General features: G+C 33.1%; 1 protein-coding gene across 1 annotated transcript; it reads right to left on the bottom strand.

Moving 5' to 3' along the window:
• Positions 1–10,839: 10,839 nt before the first annotated feature.
• LOC149576707 (polygalacturonase At1g48100-like) lies at positions 10,840–13,010 on the bottom strand. The gene is made up of 8 exons (XM_089819497.1): positions 12,810–13,010; positions 12,602–12,730; positions 12,360–12,521; positions 12,192–12,236; positions 11,772–11,979; positions 11,589–11,670; positions 11,389–11,497; positions 10,840–11,258 (listed from the first exon to the last, which is right to left on the bottom strand). The coding sequence occupies exons 1-8, from the start codon at positions 13,008–13,010 to the stop codon at positions 10,878–10,880; spliced, it is 1,317 nt and encodes a 438-aa protein (XP_089675623.1). The 3' UTR covers positions 10,840–10,877.
• Positions 13,011–21,896: the final 8,886 nt, after the last annotated feature.

The raw sequence follows: 21,896 nt of genomic DNA, 5'->3' as shown, positions 1-21,896 counted from the left end.
GTGACTTTAAAGTTGTTAGTACAATGCTAACTACCCAAAATTGAATAAACTGTACCGTTAGTTATAAAAATTAACCAATGATGTGATGCTACATCAGCTATTCAACTATGAGTACCCTTTATGCATGACCATTGGTCCCACATTATTTTTTGGGCTATTTTGGACAGCTTGGAAAAAAGCATGCTAATGTGGCATCATGATAGGTGATGTGGACTTGAAACCTTAGTTACAAGTAGATGATTCACCAAGTAAGCTGTTGTAAAAAATTGGAAACGATTTGAAATTTTTACGTAGGGATTTGATAAGCATGAAGTTAGGGTGTTCAAGTACTGGATCCTCTCCCCTAGTCATGAAGGGGGAACTTCATTTTTTTATGCCATTTTTTGAAGACATTATGTGATTGTTTGAGCCCCGCATTGATGTCACGGTTAACTTTGTCAGTGCGTGCCTTTTCTTGGTGAAGTGGGAATGTTGTTTTTTGTCAAGGGGTCCACAAACCCTTTGTATATACATGTCTCATGCTCTTCAATGCATAAGAGACAAGCTCCATGTTTCCATCATTGGTCTTCAGTGCCCTTTTCTTGTGATCCCGAATTCAACTCATTTGATTGCACACATTTCCTTTTTATGTGATCTAGATACTTGGCACTTATTTTTTGGTTTTTTCTTTTGTATTCTAACCTTGTGATCATAAACCCTTTGCACTACTCTTTGATAGGTGTGATGAATAGTTTTTTTCTAGGGCCTTGTTATTTGGTGGTTGTTAGTTTACCTTTAGCATTTTTTGGCAATATCTCCTATTATTGGGTAGTCTTTTGATTAGTGGGTCCTTGTTTGAAGTGTCCAAGAGAACCTATTTTGAGGAGCACATAATTTTGCATTTGATATGTTATGTGGGCTGATTTTTCCATGAAGACATATTTTTAGGCATGTTTGACTTTATTTGGCACATCCTTATTACTGCCACCAGATTTATTTTACAAGAGTGGCCCATTTTGTTTACTAGTGACTTTGACATTTTTCATTGGGGCTTTTCTAGGAAGATTTTCCTTTATTGGCAAGTAGTTTTTTCGTACATGGGAGATCTTTTTTTAGGGATTTTTTTCCTCAATGGTCATTTACCTATTGAATTTATGCTAATCACTTGTTGACATCAACACTGCTATCACTTATTCTAACTCTATTTTAACCTAACTTTGAATTTTTCCTCATATCTTGGCCATACCTAAACTTTTTTTTTTTGAAAACAAGATATTGTTGGAAATTTGGTTCCTAGTCAATCATAGTAGTACATGTAATTTTCAACTTTGATTTTTTAAATGGATTTTTCTATTGTTAACGTCAAGAGTTCTATGTTCCACTCTAGGAGACATATCTTGAGCATTCAATCTCTACTTTGAGAACTCCATATATCATTGGAAAGGTCATTTGGAGATCTTTCCGATGATGCTGGTTGTTTTTGTAGATTTTGCTCCAAGCACATTCTATTCAATTTTTTGTATTTTTGAATTTTGGTGGATATCTTTCTTGTTTCAAGTCTATGAATTCAACTCATTGCTTGAGATAATTTTTCATGGGTTGTACTATATATATTGTATCAACCTTATGTCTTTTCTAGTCTATTTAGACATCATTTGTATGCATTCTCGCAAATGCACTAAGATAAAGTGTCATATTGCATATGTATTTTCATTTTAGTTGTTTTCCTTATTTTGCCTCTAATTGAAGAAGTGTCATTTAAGGAAACTCACACATATTACTATATTATTGGGATTCAACATATCTTGTGTCTTGTTGTACATGCCCTCCTCTGACTAAAGTATCATGGGGAGGTTCATGTGTTTCCTTTGTCTTCCATCTTTCTTTGTTGAGTGAGTTTCCCTTGCATGAAATTAGCCTCATGACATGTCTTAGATTGATAACCTTAGTACACACATGCATATTCATTTGTGCATCTTGGTCATGGTTCCTTAACATATAGTTCTTTTAGCCCACTTTTCTAGTTGCCTACTACCTCACCATTGTCTGTATTAGGGGGCTTCTTCTATTGGTTCTTATGGCTTCCTTGGTTTGATGGAGTTAGTTATGTATTCAATTTTTATTTCTATGTACTAGGAAGATGCAATGGCTAGGTATGTATCCATATCACTGAGATGGATCATTTACCATATATATACTCTTCTTTTTATTCACATTCAGGATTTGGTGGTTTATGTCATCTATATATTAGAATTTAATTCTTTTCCTTTGTGTGCCTCCTAATTTGAGTAGTGTTTTTTGAGAGCACTCATATAGATTATAGTCTTTTCTACCTAGTTAGGTTTTATTTTAGTGAAGGTTCTTTAGATTAGTAGTTACATTTGACAGAGCTTTTCAACTTCTACATACTTCAGTGGTGTTCTTGTGATCATCTCTTATTCCTATCTTCTAGAACATTCCCTAGTTTGGAGGCTTCTTCAGTCCTTCACTAATTATTTTCAACATTATTTCCATCTTTTTTTGGAATAGGATTTTTCCAATGTGATTCTCTCCATTTCTCCTCTTGTTGAAGACTTAGTTGTTCTTGGTTAGCTCATCAGGCTTTGTTGATGGGACCCAAATTTACTTTTAGTAGTAGTTTCTAGGTGCCTAGCTACTCTCCAAGTTTATCTTAATGGGGGGTGTTAGAGTAATAATTTTTTTTTTACCAATTAAATCATATTGATTTTATTATTAAGATTTTTATTATCTCTAGATTACTTCAGCTAAAATTTAAGCATATAATAGTTAATTACTATCATGCAATGTAGGTTAGTTACCTATCAGGGTTTTGATCTCCTTTTATAAGGATTGATCTCTTTGTAATTATTCATTCACTTTTGATTAATAGCAATCTCTTTTTTTCTCATAAAAATGCCTCATCTATGGATTTAGGAATTCCAACCTCCATATCTTTTGCTTCTCTTTCTATGAAATGTCTTTTTATGTAGGTTATTCTTAGGAGCTATGGGGTTGAGCTTTCATAAACTTTAACAGTTATGACGTGTGATTTTTAGTTTCTTTATTAGTAGTTGGTTTTAGTTAGTTAGTTTTTGGTAGGGTCACTTCTTGTTACCTTTCTAGTTTTTCTTCTCTAAGACTTAATATTACTTTATTTTTATGGGTTTGGGTCCTTACTTATTTCATTAATTAGAATAATTGCTAAATAAAGGCACTATACATTTATCTTTCCTAACCAAGGAGGCATTCAGTTCTATAGGACATTATTATATACATGCATCCTTGTTTTATTAAATGATCTTTCCCATTAGAATTTATCGATTCAAATTAAGAAGAGAAAACTAGTATTTCCATTTCTATATGCGAGATTAGACTCTAGTAGTATATGTTCTTGTCTTTATCATTTTCTATTTAGAATTTAGAAAGAAGAGGAGTTATTGTTAGCAGAGGTAAGCTTCATCAGTTAGTTCATTATCTCATTTTCTATAACACATATATTCCCATCTAGCCTAGAATTTTCCTCTTTATGATTTAAAAATAAATGATGAACTTCAATAAGTCTAACAAAAAATGCTAGTCAAGTGGACACTATAAACCAAAAACATTACTAATTTACAATTGAGTTATGAGAGAAAATCTAGAGTTGAACACAAAAGGAATTATAATCTTTCCTCTCTAAAAAATGGTGAGTAGTTCAATAGAATTATTTCCCAAATAACTCACTAACTCAAGATTTTTGTAAAAGGATTATACAAAGTAACTATAGGAGATCTACACTCTCATGTTTCCAAAATCTATTGTAGTGTTTGAATAATATTTATATTCTTAAGATTCAGCAAACAATGATTTATTTATTAAAATTACTAAGACAAAGCATATTTCCTAGTATAATTCATGATGAAAATTTAAGGGTCATTTGATATTTTTTGATATAACTAAGGAAAGATCAAAAGCACTTGTTTCAATAGCATAACAGAGCTACAAATATAGATTGACTCAAGGAACTTGAACAAAATGATGTGCTTAGCTTTCCTTCAAGGTGCAGAGAACCCATTCCAACCATGCCAGTCTCTTTAAAATCCCCAAGCCTTTTCAAGCATGACCCCATATCAAGTTTTCCTAGTCAAGTTTCATTTTCCGCTTCTTTGTGTGCTCTCTATGGGTTCATTTGGCTATGGGAATAGGAATACATATTCTTGAATAGAAAATGAGAGTATGTATTCCTATTCATGTTTGGTTCAACTAGAATTTGAAGGGGAATTAACAGACCCAAAAATTTATATTTTCTAAAATAAATAAAATAGGAATAGGAATATGTATTATGTTTTCTATTTACATGGAATAGAAAATGATCATTTTTGGGCCAAAATTGGAACACTTATTCCTATTTTATTCCTATTCCAATTCTAATTTGGTGCATCCAAATAGAAAATTCAAAATTTTAAGAATTTACATATGCCTATTCCACTTGTACTCGTGTTGCCAAATGGACCCTAAGATTTTTCCTTTTGTACTTCTTCAAATGTGGACTCATGTTCTTAAAAGACTTTGCTCCACTTTAAACTAAATAATGCTAGCTGAAATGTTAATTTGTGCCACTCGCTTTTCCTTTCCCTTCAAAAAAGTAGGAACCTTGAATTTCCACTAACTTTATGGTGGTTGAAAACTATGGTCATCCTTTTGAAATAAATTATAAGACTACTTCATTATTTCTACACTAAAATCATTTATATAGTACATAATATAGCTAGATAACATTTATTGGTGTAAATAATATTTACTATTTACACTTTACCTAAGTTTACTTAGGTTAATGCTATAGCATATTAGTTGTCATGTAGACACCTAGGAGTTTGCATATTCATATGAGTTATCATATAGACAGCATAGTAGTTCGCAGTCTAATTGAGCACATGTTATCTACTACATCTCTTTATGATGCATTCTTATCCTCTCATTGTTGTACATACATTCATGCACAATGGAGGATAATCCACTCTTGGTGGACATGTGCTTAGTTTTTATGCTTATCTCTTTGTTGAATCTTAGTCATATTAGTTGCCTTTATATACAAGGCACATCTTTGATGTATTCATCTAATTATTTGATATCCATTATCATTTTGATCATTATTGAGATTCTCATTTGATCACTATTTGTCTCTCTTGTGCTATCTACTGAGCTTCTTGATCTTGGCATTGAATTATTGCCTTATGCAAATTCTTACATGGTATAATAGCTATACCAAATTCTTGTGTAGTATTAGAGCCATAGGAGTTTCATTACATAGCCACTAGAGAGATTTTTTTTGCAGGTCAAGGTTGGAGATTGTTGATGCAAATTAGACATTGGTATCACATTTAGAAGGTCTAAAACCCTCAAATTGACTTTTGTTTCATCAAAATTAGACATTTGAGGTAAAATCTAGAGTCATTTGATTTTTGGAGGTGCGAAGATGTTGATTCAGGAAAAATAATTACAGAGGTGATTTTCAAAAAGTGATATCTCGCTCATACAGACTCCTTTTTTCAAGCAATTTTTTTTTGTTGTGGGGTAGAATTTCATAATCTACACATTGGTGTAGGGTGTTTGAGATCTACATTCCTAAATTTTTTTGAAAATTGTCAATCCTAATTTTTACAACTTTAGAGACTTCATTCGGGTTCATGTGGACACATATTCAGGTGCTATTTTTTTTTGAAAGTGCATAATTATTTGTCTACTTTCCAGATCTGGTATTAGTTTGGATTAATTTTGAGTGGACATAGTACTTTCAAGATTTGGTCATTTTTTCCCTTTTTTTGGCACTTGTAATTAATTAGATCCTTGAGAGATCTGGTGTCTTATGTACTTGAATATTCTATAGCTTCATCTATTCTATTGTAACCATCAAAATCAGAAGACCACTATTGTCTATTTTGATAAGTGGAAAATTGTAAACACACTACATATAAAGTGTCACAAGAATCACTTCTTTTTTTTTTGTGGGGGAGGAAGGAGGAGGGGTACCTTGTGCTCTTGTTCTCTTTCTCTCTTGTGCTATTTTAATTTTGCATCATGGGTTCACCTAAATCTTTTAATTTCACACAATTATACTACATGGAAATACATTGTATGGAGTAGACTAATGGAAAAAGGTTTAAATCTATATTTTGATGGTACAATTGTAAAACCCACTGATGTTGATTGGAAATTTAAAGACAACCAGACTTTAGGAATTAATAGGAGTTGTGTTCATAGAGATCTCTTCTTCCACATTTCTAGGTTTAAGGATGCCAAGGGTGCTTGTGAAAAACTTAAAGGCTTGTATGGTAAGGTGGACGAGGAAAAGGGATTCCAAATTAAGGATGATATACTTATCTTGGATCTTAAGAATTTTGACACAATTCACTTGACTATGTCAACAAAGCCAGTGAGTTGAGAGCACTACTTAAAGATTGTGGTAATCCCATGTAGGATGATAGATTGATTTATTACATATTGAAGAGGCTACCTTTAGAGTATGCATCTTTTGTTTAGAGTTACAACACTCACAAGTTGACTATGGAAAGTTCCTTCACTAAGCCTTCATTTGATGCATTTGCAAAAATGTTGATTTTGGAACAATCCAAGTTGATAGATATGAGAATTCTCAAGTCATTAAAGTCTAAGGCATTGCTGGCTAGTAATGAGAACCAAAAAAATCAAGGCAGCAAAAGTTTCACCAACAACAAGAAAAAGTAGTGGAAGCCAAAATTACAATCAGAGATGCAATAATCTTCCTCCTCATAACAAGGCAATTCTTCTTCCAAAAAGAAGGGAAACAACAACAAGAAGGGTAAACTATTTTGTGAATATTGCAAGCAACCAAATCATGATGAGCATAATTGCAAGACTAAGAGAATAGATGAGTTGGAAAACTTACTTAGGAAGAACAAAATCCACGTGCCAAATCCTTCCAAGGATTCAAATCCATACACTTCAAAGGGAAAAGGGCAAGCACTTATGGCAAGTTCAAGCTCTTCAGGGGAATGGATTCTTGACTCTGGTGCATCACATCATATGGGTTCTTCAAAAGGACATTTTTCTTCATTGGAGCAATCTAAGGTACCTTGCATATTTTAAGGGAATGATACACAAGTGGAAGTTGAAGGGAAAGGGCAAGTTGAGATGGAAATGAAGAGTTCAAAGATGTTCTCTATGTTTCTAACCTTGGCTCTAATCTCTTTTCAATTTACCAAATCACTCATTGTGGAGGCAGAAATAAAGTTGAGTTCCTTCCTAATTCAGTAATGGTGCATAATCTTAAGGATGATTCATTAGTTGTAGTGGGTAAAGTTAATCATGACACAAGGATTTATTCTTTCTCCCACTTTGTACCTAAGTCTCCTTCACATGCTTTCTTGACACGTTCACAATCATAAAGTAACTTATGGCTTGAGCAGTATGGACATCTTTCCTTCCACTATCTTCATCAACTTAGCTCAAAAAATATGGTCAAGAGTCTAGCTACAATCAATTTTTTTAATGGTGAATGGTCAATTTGTTCAATGGATATGTATCTAGAAGAGAATTTTGACAAAGGGAAGCCTTGGAGAGCATCAGTTATTCTTGAGTTGGTTCACACTATTCTAGCGGGGCCCTTTTCAGTGACATTAGTTAGCAAGGGTTGCTATGTTCTCACTTTCATTGATGACTTTTCAAGATACACATGGGTCTACTTTCTTGATCACAAGAATGAAGTGTTCGATAAGTTTCTAGCCTTCAAGAGTCATATTGACAAGCAATGAAGTAAATCCATCAAGGTTCATTGTATGGACAATGAAAGTAGATATGTGAACTCAAGAGTTAGAGACTTTTGTGAATTTGAGGGTACTCATCTTCAAAATCCTATAGCATTTAGTCCACATAAGACAAGTGTTGCAACAATGAGGATTAGAACTCTTAAGTCAATGGTAAGTTGCATGATTCAAGCCTAGTCTCTTGATCCATCGCTTGAGGTAGAATCCATAAGTAGTGCCAATCACATCCTTAATAGATATCCTCATATTGTCTTAGATGGAATGATTCCTTTTGAGGCATGATGTGGAACAATTCCAATTGTGAAACACTTCAGAGTTTTTGGTTGTCTACCTTGGGCAAAGATATCTTCAAGAGAATGCAAGGCACCACCACCAAGGCATTGTACTTTCATTGGATATGAAGAAAGTGTTAAGGAATATAGACTTATGGATCCTAAGACTCACGAGATATTCATAGAGAGGAATATTCACTTGGAGGAAAGTTCACCTAGCTTATCTTCTAATCCTCTCCACACCTCATACATTCTGGAAACTAATAGTGACAATAGTAATAGTGATTCAACAAGCTCACTTGTGGGGGATCCTTTTGATAAATGAAGACCAAGGTCAAAACATCAACACATTACACATGCATACATTACTACAGTGATAGGTTCATGTAATTCAATATAGATAGGTACACCTTGTCTTCCATTTCTAGCATCAGGAGATGACCACGTGACAGACATTTTAGGTTTTTTTGTGGATTCCTACATAGTAGATTTGGGAGACATTATTGATGATATACATCTTCTCTTTGATGAAGAAGATCCTTCTTTACTTGTTGCGAGGGAACACTATGTTCCTCTTGTCCATTCTCTATATGATCAGTCTTACAAGGTTGATATGATTGTGAATCCTTATGTATAACAATTGTAGGAGGTCTCTTTATCATTTGAGGAGATAGTTGGTTCTTTGGGATATGTTCTACATCCATCCTTGCTAGATTTGAACTTGTTCTTTTTAGTAGTGTTGGAAGGGGCGACTGTTAGTATCAAGATAGGGATGGTTGAGAAATTTTTAGAGACACCATTCATCTTCAGGATTCTTTCTACACATTGGGTAAGCATCTCATATGTACCTATGACATTGTTTCTTCCTAAAGGGAGGAACATTATTCAGTAGACATGGATTAGCTTCTACATTTAGCTTGGAGTAGCTATCACTGATGGGCATTCTACATTGGGGTGGGGTTGCTACCTAGTCTCTTTTATTCTTCTTCTACTTCTTCTCTCTTATGTGGGGGAGGGGGGGAACATTCTCCTCTTACGGGGTTTTGTCCTTCTCATACTTCTCTATTGTATATACATGATGTATGTTGTAATGGGGGGGTCTTAATTACTCCATCCATCTATGCATCTTGTTTTTACTTCTCTCTTTTTAGGGGAGGGCTTTTCCCATGAGGTTTTCTCTCTTTCTCCACTTTATGAGAGCTTGCATTCTTTTTTTCATTTTGTACATTAGTATCTAATATAGCCTAGTAGCCAAGACTCATCTTGCATTATCATCTAGCTTTTGCAAGCTTAAGTGTATTCCCCTAAGTTGCACTTCAGGGGGGGTGTTGGTGTAAATAAGTATTTACTATTTACAGTTTACTTAAGTTTACTTAGGTTAATGCTTTAGCATATTAGTTGTCATGTAGACAACTAGGAGTTTGCATATTCATATGAGTTGTCATGTAGACATCACAGTAGTTTGCACTCCAATTGAACACATGTTGTCTACTACATCTCTTTATGAGATACACCTTTGTATTCTTATCCTCTCATTCTCACATGTATATTCATGCACAATGGAGGATAATCCATTCTTGGTGGACATGTGCTTAGTTGTTATGCTTATCTCTTTGCTGACTCCTAGTCATATCAGTTGCCTTTATATATAAGGCACTTCTTTGATGTATTCATCCAATTATCTAATATCTAATCATCTGATATCCATTATCATTTTGATCATTATTGAGATTCTCATTTGATCACTATTTGCCTCTCTTGTGCTATCTATTGAGCTTCTTAATCTTGGTGTTGAATTATTGCCTTAGGCAAATTCTTACATGGTATCAGAGCTATACCAAATTCTTACAATATTTTATTAGAAAAACTAATGCAAGTGTAAATTAGATGACCTTTTTATGGGAACTCAATATAATAACTCTCTAATCTTTTAAGCACAAACACTCTCCCTTACTGAATGAGGATTTAAAGTTTGAGATAAAATAAGAACATATCTTAAAATGATACATAGATTATCTAAGTGCATGTGTGTACACCAAAAGATTTGATAGAAACCTTTCTAGAGAGCTAAGCTCCTTTACCTTAGCCAAAGCCTTGCCTTCAATCCTACAAAAACACAAACAATCGCAATTATATGCACAAATCAGTATCCCAAAATATTTAGGAAATACAACATATGAGCATTGAGATATATTGATTAAATCAATGATTGTTATAATTGACAATGCCACCATCATAATCAAAATCAAAAGATTATCAACAATGATAAGCATTAAACATAACAACAAAAGCATATAATTATACATGGAAAATATGTATCATCATAATCATCACTTACATGTTTAACAAATAGGTCATAACATGTAAACATAAGTCACTTAAATTTCCATGATGACTAATAACTCTAAATAGAAGATCCGTAGCATTTCAACACAAGTTGAATCATAGAGTCTAAATCAACAATAGTCAAAATGTAGAAAATGTCTTTAAAAAATAATGATGATTAATCAAGTCGTGATAGAACAGTACTACATAAGTATTACTTATTTTAAATGTTACAACAATTATTTGGAAAGTTCAATAGTGGCAAGAATATATTTTCAAATGAGAGGTATTACATCTATGCTAAGTAGAATAGTTTTTTACGTCCGTATCTTAAGTGATATGGACATTCATAACAATCTTTCCCAATATGGCCATAAAGATTGGTTGAATTTATACAACATATAGTTCATAATATATTCAATCCAGTTGAATCAAGTAGTATGTAACAAAGATTCAGACTATTAGTTTGGATGGAAGTAGAGCAGATTTGGATTCACAGGGGAAGGGTCAGTAGTTTTGATTAACATTTTTCATCAGGTGATTGAGTATGGGAAGGGTCATTGGGGGGTCTTCCAGGTTGCAGGAACTCTACACCGTTCTCCTGATCTCCATAGCTATTCCAACAGAAGGGATCATTTTGTCTTTCACCAACTGGTTTAAGGTCAATGTTTATTAGCTTCAAATCAGTGCATGGCACGTTGTCGCTGCAAGCCAAATAAACTGGAGTTTGAGAGTAAGTGCCTCTGATCTCCTTATAAGTAACGTCTGATATAAATACACCAGACGTCTGGTTGCTGCAGTCCTCTTTGTCACAGTAAAATTGACTAACATCAATGGGCACTTCTACGTTGGAAACCTCTATGTTTGAGAAGGACACACTTTTCACCTGCCCGACTCCTCCCTGAACACATTGAAAAAGGATAAAATTACACACAGAAATGATTAAGTTGATAATATGGTAGTTTTCTTTCTTTCAACGTTGGACAGGGCATCATATTATTAACTGAAAAAAATGTCTTCCAAACACAGACCTGCCATGTTTTGATCCGGACACCGTTGGAAGCATCATGGATGTTGCTGTCATAAACACTGACGTTGGAAACACAAGCCTTCGTTCCATCTTTTCCAAGTCCTCCAATACTGAAGTCAATTATGTAACAGGATTACGTCCTATCAATGATATCACGAGTACATAAAGAAGCACTAATATCTAGTAGTAAAAAGATGTTACCTGATACCGTGGCCAGGGCCGCAGTTGATATTGTGCATGCGAATCCCTGAGCAGCCTGTTTGTATTGACACACAGTCATCCCCTGCAATTTATTCGTTTAAAAGTGTTATAATAAATACCAAACATGGTATCTGATAGAAGAATAAAGGGACGGAACATTGGGAATGTAATTTAAATTTATACCACATTGCAGAGTGGAATGGTGTATCTCAACATCCTCAGAGTTCTGAAGATGAATTCCGTCAGTGTTTAGGCTCTTTGCAGGAGAGGAAGTTGTGAGATTAAATACTGTGACAGAAGTGCAACTGTCGAACTTGAGGTGAAATTGTTGGCTGTTTCTTATTGTAATGCCCTCTACAGTCACGTCATAGCATCCGTAGAATCTTATTGCCTTCACAAATTTACCAGTTATATATCAGTGCCATTTCCAAGGAAAGAACATACGTAACCACTCCAAAACAGGGTATTAATATTTTCACGTTCGCAGAGAAAGGATTATATTTATATATCTATCTGAAAATCTTTTAAGATTATTGATTATTAAAAAATTCGAAAAGAAAAGTGGATGTTTTTGTTTCAGAGATCTTCGCTCTAACAACCCACCGTGGGCCTGACGCTTGGTAATTTGCTACCGCCATTGCTGCTATCCTGATTTTCACATAATCCCAAACGTTATTCATTTTGATCGGAGGATATTTTCTCTTTATCCAGTATCTTTGCTACAATTCTTCATAAATATCATAGGTTTATCACAGGTCATTTGAAGTTTACCGTATCTTCTTGCTCTGTGATCTTCCACCAAGCTGCTCCTTGTCCGTCAAATGTGCCCTCGCCAGCAATAGTAACTCCATTGAGCTTTGAAAAGTTTATCCAGTTGAATTGTTTAGAGGCCCACGCATTTGGATTAACTGAGGCAACAACATTTCCATCCACCTGGATATATTTATGAAATTAATATAAGACTATTTCACGCTAATGCTAACACTTAGATTGAAATTATAAGACCATATTACCTTAACGAGGATATTTGATTTGCAAGGTCCTGAGAAGGTGAGAGGACCAACTAGAAACTTGTAACCAGATGGAATATGTAGTGTAGCCGAGTCCTTCTCACACGTTGCTTGCCATGCTGCCTGAAATGCCTGAATCATCCCCAATACCTACTTAATATTCAATCCCAAGATTCCATACAATACATACAAGCATTGATAGAAAGATTACCTTGGTGTCATCAATGACTCCATCACCCTTGGCACCCAATGCTCTAACGTCCACCACCTTCGAATCAACGTCATAATTAGGTGATGATAAGACAACCACTGATTTATATTTGAAATCCCTTGCTCCTAAGCATTTATAACTTCTTAAGCCTATCACAAACATAACAACAGACATAAGATATATTATTCTCCATGAAGACATTTTTGCTCTACAAATTTTGAGCTCACAATGGCATTATTATTTATTCTCGAAGCTTGATTTATATAAAGCTAAAGAGAGAAGCTAATCACGGGTGAACAGTGAAAGGGAGGCTGAATTTGAAAATGGGAGAATGGATTTGTATTTGATTACGACAGAATCTACACAATCGGACATCTGATGGAACATCTTCCAATCAATACTGAGCGAATAGTTTGAGAAAATTTGGTGTCCATAAATGCTGTAAGAAAAATGAAATATTTTCCTTTTGGGCTCATATAACTTTGAAAGCTATACATCATCACGGGCTATTGTGTGCACTTGAAGCGAACTGAAAATGCACGGTAGAGTATTCCAGGTTTGAATTGACGAGTTTATTATGAGATCGCGACAATGCAAAGCCGCAGAAATTGACGATCGTGAATTGTAACAGACACTTGTATGCATCGTAGGGTTTCATGAAAACTGTTGAGATCCTCTTGATTTGAATTGTCCAACGTTAAAATAAAATATACAAAATTTCGCCATTCGTTAATAGGGTTTGCGGGTGCGTACGCATACTGAACGTGGTCCGGAAGAGTTCGTTTTTAAGATTGTTTGTACAAGTTTCTCACAATTCCAATGGTTAACGCATTCATCAAATCCACGTTAAGGATCTCTCGATGTAAAACTACTTAGGTGAGGGATCTAGAAATCAACATTTCTGTCTGTACTACGCCTATTGCACAACCCAAGTCACAAATCACGCGATTTCCAGAATTCACTAACATGTTCTTCGTTAAAATGGGAAAGTTCTCATTCCTACACTGTTGTATGAGTTGCTGATTTGATATTTATATTTATTGATTTAAGATTCATATTTATTTAGTTAATTTTTTTTTACAATATTATACTAATAGTTGTTACTTTAAAGTTGTTAGTATAATGATGACTACTCATAAATAAAATGAAATTATCTTTACCTGTGAAAAACAATCAATTATATGATACCACATCAGTCGTGCAGTATGATTACCCTTTTTTGTATGATCATTGGTCTCACTTTTTATTCGTGTTGTTTTGGACAACTTGTCAAAAGCATGTTGTCGTGGCACATAATTGATGAACTAGACTTAAAATCTTATTTATAATCAAATGGCTTGTACAAATGTTGACCTAAAAAATTGTAAGTGATTGGAAATCTCTGTATAGAATTCATAAGTGTGAAGTTATGGTGCTCCACTACTAGATTCTCTCCCCTACCTATTTTTATTTTCTTCTCAATTATTTGTTATTCTATAGAAGTGGAGATTCTAAGATGATTTGGATGTCTATAAATAGTTAGTTTTAATGTAATGTCATATAAATAGTTAGTTTTAATGTAATCACATATTTGGATGTGGTTTAAGGGAACTACAAGCTAAGTTTTTTTCTTTGAATATTTTTAAAAATTATTAGTATTATAATATTGAGAGCATTAGTATTTGACCAATTGCTACGTCTCTTAAAATTAACCTTATTAACTAATTTAGAAATTTACATTTATAGTAGAATTTAATTAAAATAATTACTATCTTACATCCTCTATAGATGTATCTTTTAATAATAACATATGATGATATTAATTGATGGAGTATTACTTTGTCCACATAATGATATAAATTAATATCTTTTTATAAAAAATATAACTGTATTTTACTTAATTAGAAAGAGTCTTTTGAAAAAAAAATTAAGTAGGTTGTGAAGGGCCATTATCCTTCACAGGGAGTCATATTACAAGAATCACGACAATAAAGAAGAGCACAATGTTAGGTCATAATAGCCTAACGCCAACTAAAACCTACTTTAAAAAATAATATTTGACAAAAATAAAAGAGGAACCCTTGTTCTATCTATCGGTAAGAGTATTTTTAAGCTCGGTTAAACTAACTACCACAACAAATATAATTATCATAAAATAAAATTAAAAAAATATAATAATTACTAGCGCAATTCTTTATCTCGTGATTAACAAAAGGGTAGTTCTAAACATATAAGAGTCTTAAGTATAAACCAAACTAGAAGAGGATAGAAAAAATATAGCTAAGTATTATAAAACAAAAATAAATAGTAGATCATTTAAATTTAGATAAAGTCTCCAAATTCCTTGTAAGGATATGCAATTTTTTCTTCCATTTTTCATCCTTGTTCAAGTTAACCTCATCAACCTTTTCCATTTTTTGAGATAACTTTTAATTCTACTTCTTCCTCTAATTATTTCCACAACCGAGTTCTACATAATCCCATCTAAAATATTTCACATAGATTAGATCATCTTTTTCATATTGTCAAGGGAGACAACCACTTCCTCTAGACCAGATAGTATGCTATATAGAGTATCCAAGTAACTCTGAATATTCTCCATAGTTTCCCACATTTCCTTTCTACTCATAGGGCTAGTATTGCCAATATACACATCTACATGAGTTTGGGAGAAATAGGAAACACCTCCTAGGTTGATGCCTATCTTAGCATAATGGTCAAGACTCAACTAAATTTTTCCTCTTTATGATTGTAGTGTTTGTCATTAGATTTATCCATTTACTCTCCTTCCTTTGGGGAAAACTCTTGATCCATCTCAAGAATCATGTCCTCATTGGCCACCTTATTTATTTTTTTGATCTTTTACCTAGAAGATCTCCTTTCACCACAACTCCCTTCCTTTTATTTCTCCTATACTATGTTATATATTTTAAACTCCTCATTCTTCTGCTTTCAATATTATTGGTCAATGTCTATACAACTCTTCCTTGTGAAGTAAGATTTTATGGCTTTGGAAGGAATATACATTTTAACATGCACCTTCCACTTTGGTGGGGTCATATCCAACAATTTCTATTTGAAGGGCATAGCCATGAGAAGGTGATCCTTTATAGGATCCTTAGATACTTTACCCTTTTTTTTTGTGAATGGGGAGAATTTTACATAAGGGTACCACTACTCATGAACTCAATACACACTGACCTTTATAGTTTCAGGTTTGATTGAGTGAAGTTTAAATAATAAGTAATGGAGCAATCATGGTTTACAAATAAGGCTTAAAATAGGTTTTTTATAGGGGACTTAAAATGCCAAAGATAAATATATAATATGAAAGTTTACTAGTTTAAATAGTACTAAAAATAAAAACCAAGAACTCCTAACATCTAACAACCCACCACAAAATAAGCACAACACTTAAGCAAAGACACATAAGTAAATAATATCTATAGACCCATGCTCTACACTAAAAAATTTAAAAAATTGATAGTAAGAAAGACCACTAACTAAGAATTAATTTGGCTCAAGAGTCATCTCCTCCTATGTTTCCTCCATCTTATTTGTAGTGTCTTTGACATCCTCTTCATTAAGCTTGTCATTCTTGGCCTTCATCTTTCTTATCATAGACTTGGTTGTATTTTTACTACCAAGAGACTCTTCCACTACCTTATGTTCATGTAGCTCAAACACCATAATCTTTTCAACATTCAAATCTACATTGCAAACAATTTTGTCCATGCTCTCGATTGTTGGCAACAATTTTGTGGTGTTTTCCATATTATCAATTTTGTTCACCAAATCCTACATCACTTCATTATTCCCAACCCTTGTTAAAGGATCATGGTTAAATTTTTTTGATAAAAGATATGCATCAACCCTTTTTGTAAAGGTGATCTTTACATTTTCCAATCCTATTATAAAGTTATAAGAATATGAAGGACACATCAAATGTTTCCTTATGTCTCAAATGCTATGGATAGAAAATTGGTAACTATGGAGCCTATTGAATTGATATTCAAGAGTAAGAAAATTCATTACAAGGAGAGAAACAAGAGATTAGGTAGGAGGAAGAGAATCTCTTGCATACTTTTTTCTCGAGGGAACCACCACTAGTTTCATGTCTTTCTATAAGAATCTTTCTTGGTAATATTTTTAATGTATGCTTCTCCTCTCCATCCTTTCACCACCGCACCCAAGGCCAACAACCTCTACAATTAACTCCAAGTCACCACAAAGTTTACAATTCATATCAGCAATCAACCTTCATTCTAGGAATTAATAAATTTCATGGATAAGTTGCTAATGAAGCCATTCATTTCTAGTAAATACAGAGACAAGCCCACCGCACTAAAGATATCTCAAACATTTTTTGGGAAAAATCTTAACAATCCATAGACTCAACCTTCTTTAGTGATCCAACCATTTTATGCATTTTATTGTAATTCTAATTAGATAAACCTTTGATGATACTAATATTATGAAAAACCCCATTTCAAACCTTCACAGCATAAGAAAAAGAGAAAAAAAAAGATGTACTCACGCAATAGTGGAAAAGTAACCTAGGCTGAGGAATAACCACAATTGTTAATATTTTTAAATCCAAGCAAGAACAATGAGTAATTATGGTCTTGTACTTGACAAGATGTATAGTGCCTATTGCAAGATTATTTGGTATGATCAAAATCTATTCCACTCCCTTTCTAATTTTGAAATGTATTTTCTCATTTTAATCTCACTAATGTTTATCTTGAAATAATTTCTTAAATCCTTCCTTCTTATTACCCCATTTGAGTAATAATTCCATTATACAATAATTAATGATGACTATCATTCTATTAAATAATCTTTATCAATTTATCTTTAGCTTGAATAAAAGAGTGAACCTTATTCATTCAGCAAGAATAGATTTGGAAATATTACCTTATAAATTATACTAATGTTTGTTCTTAGATGCCTTTGAATTAGTGGTAAAATGGATGCACTTTAATAAAATGTAGGTGGGTATGTGCAAGATCATGGTGTGCCAAAAAGTGGCGATCTGAAAAATATGTAATTCTAAAATGTCGTAAAGTATTTCAAAATCTACCCCAACTTTTTTCCCTCCCATCTTGATACCAAACCAAAAACTTCATACCTTTACAAGGTCTAATATATCTTTGGATACCAACCATACATGGTCAACTTTAAAAACATCCCAAAAACATATTTTTGGCATGTTCTTGTGTATTTTTTACTTCAAACATGTGCCTGACAACTTTACCCAAATTTGATGAAATGCAAAGTGTTTCTTAAGAATGTTCTTAGATTTCCATAAATGTAATGTCTATCAAATTACAAGTTTAGTAAATAATTATTAGTCATTTTCTAATGGATTTAGTATTAAGTTTTGATTGACACACTGATTGAAAAACAACTATAAATTTCAAATGGTACAACATTTTTGAAATCCATCACATTGTATGCTTAAAATAAAAATTAAATTTTGCAAGTCTTTGAATTAGTTAAGTGGTCAGTGTCATGAGCCCAAATTAAAAGGATATATATGAATATTCAAATAACGTATTATACAATGATAATAATTAAGAATAATAATATCATAATCTATTATATAATAGTGATACATTTGACAATATAAAAATAAAACAATAAATGAGATTATAGCATAATTGTAATGTAAAATATTATATTATAATTATAATATTAATAAGTTAAATAATTTAATTTTTTTTAGACTGCAGGAATTGGGTGCAGCACGACCCCCCCTATAAAGTGCAGTGCGCCAGGTAAACTTTTTAACGTGACTAGTAGCACTGGCGCGACATGCCCACAAGTACCATGGGGATGGGAGAGACTAGAACCCATGACCAACCCCCTACAACAGGGAAGATTTAGCCAACCGAGCTAGGGCCCCCGTCCTTAATAAGTTAAATAAACTAAATAACAATAAATACTTTGATTATAAATGATATCAAATACCAATAATAACTTTATATTGTACCTACATGGGTTATATTATGAAATAGACATATTCAAGGATAATATTATAATATAATTGAGAATTATAAATAATATATAAAGAAAATATATGACATAATAGTATTAAGAATACTGATATTACTAATATTATTATTAATATAATATATAATATGTTATAATTACATTATAAACCAATAAGATGATAATATATCTAACTATTATCACATTGGATATTAATACTATTAATAACTAAAGGTAATCGATTGATTAATTAATAAATATAATATTATATCTAATATGGTACAACCATTAATATGAAAAGATAATACAATATAAATATACAAATATAGAAGTAGATAGTCTAATATTATGTAATATAATAATATGACATAGAATTAATAATACAATAAATAAATAAATTGTAAACATTGGAAATATAGTTTATTATATATATAATAATAATCTATTATAAATATTAAATGATTTATAAAGACAATAATCCTTAAAGAGGAGTTATTAAAAGATAATAATTATAAGGCTATACATAGAACAAACCATTGTATAATATTATATAATCATTAAATATAATTTATATAATTTATATCATATATTATAATCTGAAATAAAAATGAAATAAATATCATTTTAACTTTGACACAATATAATAAATAAATATCATTAAAGTATATACTATATATTAACTAAATATAATGTTATCATATATAAACTAATTTAATGTATATGACCTGTGCCTCATACTAAGGGTCGCAACCATATAATCCATAAGGGATGGGAGATATAAGATCAACCTAATTTTGGATAAGGAGAAATATCTTCAATAATGGCAACATTAATACCAAGAATTGGTATTTTAATAATTTGAGTAATAAACAAGGTGGAAGCAATGGCAATACCATCCACAGTGTTAGAGCTTGTAATCTTAGTCGTCACCTATCAAATTTTGGTCCCAAGTCATCCCTCTGAAGTTGAACTTGAAGTCATAATTTACTTCAACTTCAGGTTCAAAGTCTTGTTGGTCTGCCATGTAATAAGAACACTAGTTTTATCGAGTTGACCTTTGTAAGCTTGAAGTCCAAGTTGATGTTGAAACCGATCATTCAAAACTTCAACTTCAATTTCAGTGTTGATTTTGTCCACTAACGATTTTTGTATGCAGATTAAAGATTGCCGAGCCATTCCAAGGTGGGTCCCAGCATAATGTTTTCCCAAAGAAAATGAAGTCATATGCAAAGAAATCTAAAGCAGCACGTATTCACTCTGAGCAATACTTATGGAGTATTAATGGTGTCATTTAATGATGACTTGTTATGGGAAGATGCATGCAGATTTGATAGGGTATTTAAAGCAAGAACCCCTGCGGCACCTTTTCCGATGAATGTCACATGAATGAGCAATCATTATTTTTACTTGCTAAATCCATCATGCGATCCTCTGTCCATGTCATTTTTTAAATGCATGCAATTACCCTTTCCCACTCATCTCATTTTCTCCAAGAAAAATCTCGGCGCTTTTGGGTAAGAAAGGCGAATTTCGGGTTGTGTCCTTGTCAAACTGTAAGTGCATCTCTATTTCCCCCTTGCATTTTGGTTGTACTTTGCTTCATTTTGAAAGTATTTTAAAACCTGGTTCTGTAGATTTGCTGTCATAATAATCACGACGCTTTTTTGGCCAAAAATGCCCAAATTGGAGAAGCCTCCATTACTCAATTCCTTGCCTGAAATTCGTGATACATTTTTGGTTAATAAAAATTTGCCTGAAGTCATTGAAAGAGGCAAAACTTCTCTGTCAAGTCCCATTTATCAGAGGCTAGTTGATAGTGGTTTATTAGAAGCCACCACATTTCCCGCCGCTACCCAATACCCTGAATGTATCCTTGAGTGTGCAAATCATTTCGACCCTGTTTTAGGGTGTGTTAAGAAAGCCTCAGGGGAAGTAGTTGTCAAAATCAATAGAAATAGTGTAAATTCTGCCCTCATAATCCCTCATAAAGAATCCTATGAGCCTGAGCGCCTGTATGCAACAAATAAAACCAGCTGTGACACCAAGATTGCTCAGTCCTGGCTCTTGAAGCCCACAGAGGGGAGTTCTAGGTTACCCAAATCACTAACTATCGAGCATTTCATCAAAGAGATTGCAGATATTGTCCTCCTATTGAATAGAATTAAAGGAAACAAACATGTTTTCCACTGGGAATCCTGGATGTATTTCTTTATATAGAAGATAGTTGAGGGAGTCAAGTTCATTGATTGGTTAGACCTCATAGCTGAGAACTTGCACAAGGGCCTGATTAATGTGACCAATTGCGGTCCGTTCTTCTTGTCTTCTTACCTGATCTACATCCTAGCAGTGTCCAAAGATTGGGACTTTCTCCCACATTCACCTTGGATAGATGACATGCCTATCTATCAGTATTACAGTGATCTCCAAGAAGACACAATATGTAAAGAATTTAAGAAAATCAATGATGTCTTTTTAGGGAAATTGGCTTTTGAACTACAAGGTCGAGAGAATGATAGGATGTCAGAGGAAGCCAAACAAGTTATTCAAATTTATGGTTGCTATTTTATTCAGTTTCCCAGATTTACCTATATCAGAGTAGGTGGTTTTCTTGGTGAACCCTTGAAACTACCACGCTACTATTCAGACTCTATGGTGTTATCAAAAATGTGTAGATAGTTTTCCTCTCTTGTTGAGTCTTTTCAAATTTCTAAAAAATCCTCTTCAGTATTCTTTCCAATTGAAATTGGACATTATAGATGCCCTAGTGTGAAAGAAGTTCTATTATCAGCCAAGTCATTGACCCGCTTGTGTCTTAAACCTTTCACCTCTCAGCTAGATTTTGATTACACTGGCTTTACTAGAAACAATGTCAAAAATGCATTTGCTCTATTTCACTCCCCATAGCTAGAGGATTGCTAGGCGAATTTCCACAATGAATTTGAGGTGAGGAAGAGGCTTTGGTCAAGCTTAACTATTAAGTAGGACATCATGTTCAACGTGGAGCTGGATACTTATGGGTTGAAGGATGATGACTCTGAGGAAATGGTTGATCAATTTTACATAGATTGAATGCATGCCTATTCCAAAAATTGACTGGGAGAAAAGAGAAGAGAA

This window comes from Cupressus sempervirens, chromosome 1 (assembly GCF_028749045.1).
Source record: "Cupressus sempervirens isolate cs-2001-9-10 chromosome 1, ASM2874904v1, whole genome shotgun sequence".
NCBI lineage: Eukaryota > Viridiplantae > Streptophyta > Pinopsida > Cupressales > Cupressaceae > Cupressus > Cupressus sempervirens.
Note: the sequence above shows the minus strand (reverse complement) of the source record. Positions and strands in the feature narration are given on the sequence as shown.